Source organism: Gopherus evgoodei, chromosome 7 (assembly GCF_007399415.2).
Source record: "Gopherus evgoodei ecotype Sinaloan lineage chromosome 7, rGopEvg1_v1.p, whole genome shotgun sequence".
Lineage (NCBI taxonomy): Eukaryota > Metazoa > Chordata > Testudines > Testudinidae > Gopherus > Gopherus evgoodei.
The window spans coordinates 4,319,246-4,325,245 of record NC_044328.1 but is presented as its reverse complement, the minus strand read 5'-3'; the positions used below and the strand labels follow the sequence as shown (position 1 = coordinate 4,325,245).

The window sequence follows — 6,000 nt, the reverse complement described above, 5'->3', positions numbered from 1 at the left end:
GGGAGCCCCGGCCCTTTAGATAACCCCTGGAGCCTCGCTGCTGCTACCCCAGGGCTCCAGTAATGGGGCTCTGGCAGCAATTAAAAAGGCTTGGGGCTCCACTCACTGCTGGGAGCTCCAGGCCCTTTAAATTGCCACCTGGGGAAGCCGGGCTGCCCTGGTACAGTGCACTGGCTCTTGCCGGTACGACGCACCGGGGTGCACCAGCTTACTTTCACCTCTGCACGGGAGGTGTGGGGAGGGAGGGGCAGGTGCTGATTGGTGGGGCTGCCAGTGTGTGGGAGGTGCTGGGAGCGGCGGGGCTGCTGATGTATGACTGTGGCTCTGTGGCAATGTACATTAGTAAATTCTGGCTCCTTCTCAGACTCAGGTTGGCCACCCTTGGGCTAGATGACCTAACAGCCTGTACTATTTCCCGCCCCTGAAGTTGCAAGAGCAATCCTTGCTAGCAGCTAGTTACAAGGCAACAAAACTGGGGTTACGACTTTGGACGTGAACATGTGAGGCAGGAATAACCAGCAGCTGCAGGACGAGCTGTTAAGCAACAAAGATTCCTTTTCCACATAGGCCTTTCGTAGTAATAAAAAGGCCAGAGAGAAGGAAGAGACGATGTCGCTCGTGCCCACCACCGGAGAAAAATGTGAGCAGCAGCCATGTTTTTCTAGATGGAGCATCTGAAAGCGTTTTCCTTGGAGGTGCTGCTGACTAGTCTCGTAAATGCACAGCACATGAGTAATGATAACGCAGCTCATTCAATTAAAGTCACACAAGGGGATTGAGAGAGAAGCAGCAGTAACTTCTGTAAACTGTTAATGATTAAAACAGAATAAGAAGCAGCCACGTCATAATTTCACCTTCCATTTGCTAACAAGACAGCCATTTGTGGACAATGTCAGAGAAAACAAATATGACCTTTTGCTCTCTCTATTATAAATGACACTATTGTAGATTTAAACATTCTCAACTTGCTGTTTATGTCAAGTGGTTACGCTTTGCGCGGACAATCAGCACGGACCGAGGGCCAGTCTCCATGTGAGCAGATCCTGTGTGCCTCACTCACGTCAGCAGGACTGAGCACTGGAACGAGGATTTGCTCACACGAATCCCTTCGCAGAACTGGGTCCTAAGTCAGATTCATTTTCGTTTTAGTGAATTTCACCGCCAGGTTTGCTTGCAATAGCGCAATTTGCAACACTTGGGTCACGGACACTGCAGGTCAATGTCTAACAAACTATGCATCAATTCATTATGATGTTTAAATTCCATCCTCTAGTACTTCTACTGGTATCAAGTTTTGTAAGAAAAAAAAAGTTTATTTCCTCAAAGACAATCGTGTACCCTGTGACCATTCAGGGGCTACAGATTATTTAAAATGTAGGGCTTTAGCATGTTATCTCAAATCATTCTTGGCAAATCTGTGTACAATCAAACCAACCTACCGCTGTTCTCAAAGCCATTACACAGCAGATATCCTAGATCTAAGCCACAGAAAATATTACAATAGGTCATACCAGTTGCAAGGGCTCTCTGGTTTGCTGAGAGCTTAGTTTCTTTAATACTGTAACTTTTTTTTAAACAGTGTGTGAGGGGAAGAGTGTTTACAGCTCTTGTTTGAAGGTGGCTGTCCCCATGATAGACTTTCAAGTCATCACAGGTCTGCCATAAGGAAGTATTCCTATCTATCTGCATTGGGAGATTTCTCTCTTTTTGGAGGAGTAGGGGGAAGAGAACCGTCTACACACTTCTTTTAAAGTACAATTTACATTCAGACCGCAGCTTCCAGCCAACGCAAATTGCATGGCTTGTGTTTTTGTATAATCCCTGTTCAAATCTCCGCCAGCCTGAACAAATCTAAAAGCAGCATGAGTGGAACTGCCATTCTCAGCAAGACTGGCCTGGAAAACCACCTTGGAATTAACACTTATGCATTTCCCTTTTCAAGCCATTTACTCATTTAAAAATATATATATATTCAAAAGTTCTCTTTTTTCCATGTCACCCCTCCTCCCAAGACAAAAACAACTAGAAAAGTATCAAAACTCAAGATCTCGTTTAGCTGCCAACTGAATAGTCTTCGGCACGACTACAAACTTCAACTGCATGCAGGGAAAAATGTTACGGGAGACGAGTTCTCTAAATATTGATTAATGTGCAACTTTCTTGTTCTAAAAGAACGGAGACAGGAGTGGGACAGAGTCAATAGGTTTCCTTTCACCAGTGAATCCCTTGCAGAGAGGCTGGTAATAAGCCGGAGATTGCTATTTTAGCAGTGATTTGTTTAATTGGTTTTTTATTTATTTTACTTGCTAAACTAATTAGGAAGACCTGACTTCCTTTCCTTGACACAAACTGTAATCTGGCAGCCTGCAAGGCTTTAAGAATAGGGTTTGTGAAAAAGTGTCTTACAAATAAAAGGTACCTATCTTGCCAACTGTTCATAACTCAAATACTGATGACTGTATATAAATACATGACATATAAACAAAAACACATGGATAACAGCTGGGATTTCCAAAGCACTCAGGTCACGTCTACACTACAAAATTATGTCAACCTAATTTTTTACGACATACAGCCACCGGAGTTATTAAATCGCTCGTGCACTTGGCTCCTTGTGTTGGCAGCACACATCCTCCCCAGGAGTGCCTGTATAGATTGTATTGTCAGCGTTGGCCATTGCAGGATGGCTCCTGAAAGCCAATAACAGTCGACATAAGCATCATAGTGTCTACACTGACATTAGGTCAACCTAATTACATTGACTGTGACGCTACCCTGCTTGGGGAGGTGGCATTACTAAATGGGTGGAGACAGGCACTTACGTCGTCAGGAGCCAAACTGGACAGAAGACACTTCCACAGCTAGGTTGACACAAGGCAGCTTACATTGACCTAACCATGTAGTGTAGGCCAAGCCTCAGTGTGCTCCCTTCCTATCCCCCTCTGAAGCCAATGAACATCCAACCCACAGCATCAAACAGGCGTGAATGCAGAACGGAAGAACAAACGTGGGAGAGGCAGATTTGGAAAATCCTGCAGAGAGAAGGTATTTTACCTACAATCCAGTACTCGCTCACGTGTCTCGTGGAAAGGTTTCAAAGAGTCTCAATTCGAGTTAGGGCAGAGACACAGAACTCAGAGATGGCCTCCTGGTCTCTGCCCCTTTGTGACTTCTGTGGGAACAGCAGCAATTGCTGACATGGACAAATCACCCTAGGAAAGTCCTGTTCTTTCAGCTTCTCTTAATGAGACTTTGCAGCTGGAAAGACGGAGGAGGAGCCAGCCCTGTGGCAATCAGCCAGTTCTCCAAACACCACTGGCAAGTGTTTGCCATTCTACAATGGTTCATGGGCCACTTTTTGAAATCTGTGGATTTAAGGCAAAGTCTTCATTGTCCACTTTCCCTCTTTTCTGATTGGTATGATGCCACTATTTCTTCACAGTGAGGTGGGGAGGGGAGTCTATTTTGTGCCTGGGTTGGTAGATTTGCATGTCAATTTTCAGTCTCTCTCTAGTCCACTGGCCCCTGGAAATGCATCTACAGCTCCCACTAACGTTAAGGAACAGAACAAACCGGCACCGCGTACACATTTCATACTAAATGAGACGCTGAAAGCCAGCCCAAGATTCTCCTGGATAAATGCAGACTGCCACAACACAAAAATCACTCTGACTGGCCCTGAGATTCGAAACGCTGCTCTTTAAAAATATGATTTCAAGATGACCCTTTGAATTCAGACAAAATTACAGACTCATTTACATCTAAATTGCTTTCATAGATTTGTAAAAAGGAAGCTGATAAGCAACGTAGGATCTGGATTTGGCTTGACTTAAATAATGATAAAAATAATGGTACTTGTACCTCCCTCTGAGAATCTTGGTCCACTTCACAGATGCTAATGGTCTAGGCATCCCAAACCCCCCAGGAATATTATCCTCATTTGCAGAGGAGGAAGTGAAGTGATTTGCCTACACTCACACAGGAAATCCAGAGCAGAGCCAGACCCCTCGGCTCCTAGATACAGGCCTCCACCACAGGACTATACATCCAACAGCAACCAGCTCCAAAATATATTTTTAAAATGTTGACAAAATCCCAGTTTGTTGGGAAGAAATTAAGACAACCACCACCACCAGCTTCTGTGAGGTATGGGCCAGTTTTAGCCATTGTGGTTTGATCAAAGGCAGTCAGTTGTTAAAAGTTGTTGCCACAGCCATGTTAAGACCACTGTATTATGTACAACCAGAGACAAAGAAACGGCCATGTTAGCTTGTGAGTGAAAAAGGGTGGGGGAGAAATCTGCACCCACAGAATTAGAAGTGACTGTATTCCAGTGTGAATCTGCTTTAGAGAACAATCCAGGATTGGCAGGGGAAGGACTCAAGCATAGGGTAGCCTGCAGCCCATCTGTAATGCACCCACCAACGGCCTGCTCTTTGGTACCAGGATGCAACCTGCAGAGACAAAAGCTCTCAGCACGCATGCTCCATCTTGGTCTAAGGGAGGCCGCTGGGACCAAGAGGGAGTTGCATGTTGGAAGCAGAGCTTGAAGCTTATACTACAATACAGCTGGGGGGGGGGCCTGGATACAGCCTGCTCGTCCCCCAATCGTTAAAGCAAGGTTTAAGGCCTTAACACATGGCTACGGTCCCATGTGCACCAAGAAAAAGCAGCAGGTAGTCAGAGTCTGGTAAGATAGAACTGCGCTAAGGACAACTGTGCTGTAAGCGAGTCCCTAGCAGGGTTTATTTTGTGGTGCAGGTAGGGCTTTCTTCCAGGACTCCGCTGGTGGCTGCTCTCTGTTGATGGGGAGGGTGGACAATTTAGAGCAGCCCCCTGGTTCCTGGAGCGTGGCCCCTCTGAACACACAGGTCCTTTCCCACTTCTAGGATTCAAAGGGATTCTGTACAATAGCAAGGAAGAAGTACTTGACAGCATCCCTTGAAAGATAAACATTCTGTAAACAGGAGATCTCCTCCTCTGCCCCGGTAGTCTCTCTTCCTCCTGCTCGTGCAAAAGCAGAGGTCACAACCTTCTCTGGGGCTCATGCATACATTCATACACTAGGACAGGATGTGCAAGAAGAAAGTTCCCTCTGTTTGCAGCGATACCAGAGCTAATCAGACTGAGCTCAATGCTCAGACCTTTCCTAATTCTAGCAGCAGGGAGGGTTTCAGTTTGTTTTTTGACTAAATTTGATTTAAATGAAGCATGCGAGCTTCTGGCCTCGTTAACACCATTCTGTTTCTGAAAAGACAAAACAGCCCCTGGAGGAACAGTTCTGCAGTCAGTAAAAGTTTGGCTAACCAAAAGGATTCTAAAGTCACGTAGAGAACATTTAATCCATGTGCTTGCACCTGGCAGAGCGCGTATGTAAATAAAGGCGTACAAGGTATCGACACCCTGGGCGAAGACTGCAGGTATATTTGTAGCCCCAGCTAGAACAGGGAAAAAATTCTTACCACTACTTTTCATAGTTAAATATTTCTCACTTGCACTCAAACACACGCAGGTTGTTCCTGGAGAGCTCAGCCCAGGAAAGGATGGGAAGAAAGGGCCCAGCACTGTCCAGTTCTGTCTGGGTTGGTGTTGTGTAACTCCTCTTCTGTTTGCAGCGGTTGTGCAGCAATCTCCTTTATTTGAAGGCCTAGTTCTTACTGCATTAATTATCCTGTGAGTCACTGAGCAATGTACAGTCACTCGGCTCTCCCAGATGTCAGAAGGGTGTAATTCGGCTCTAATGCAGAGGGTTGTCAAACACAGCATCTGGTAAGATGGAGACTTTCAGTTTCTTTTCAGGCCAGCTGTACTCTTTTGGAAGTTTAAACTACGAGGCAATAAAGGGACTCAGTTAATGTATTTCCCTGCAGCCTAAACCGCATTCACCCAAAGCTATTCTGAAAGCAGGCAGCCCTCCGTTTAGGAGCTACGTTTTATTTTATTTTAAAGCAAAGGGCCACTAAGAAAACGTTCCTTCCTCCCCCATCAGTATGTTTTGGA

General features: G+C 45.5%; 1 protein-coding gene across 1 annotated transcript in view; it reads right to left on the bottom strand.

Moving 5' to 3' along the window:
- Positions 1-411: 411 nt before the first annotated feature.
- Positions 412-6,000, bottom strand: part of SUFU (SUFU negative regulator of hedgehog signaling) — a 118,204-nt gene continuing 112,615 nt past the window's right edge. The window contains 1 exon segment of the mRNA XM_030568507.1: positions 412-5,827. Within this exon segment, the coding sequence (XP_030424367.1) occupies positions 5,738-5,827 (90 nt within the window). The 3' untranslated portion in view covers positions 412-5,737.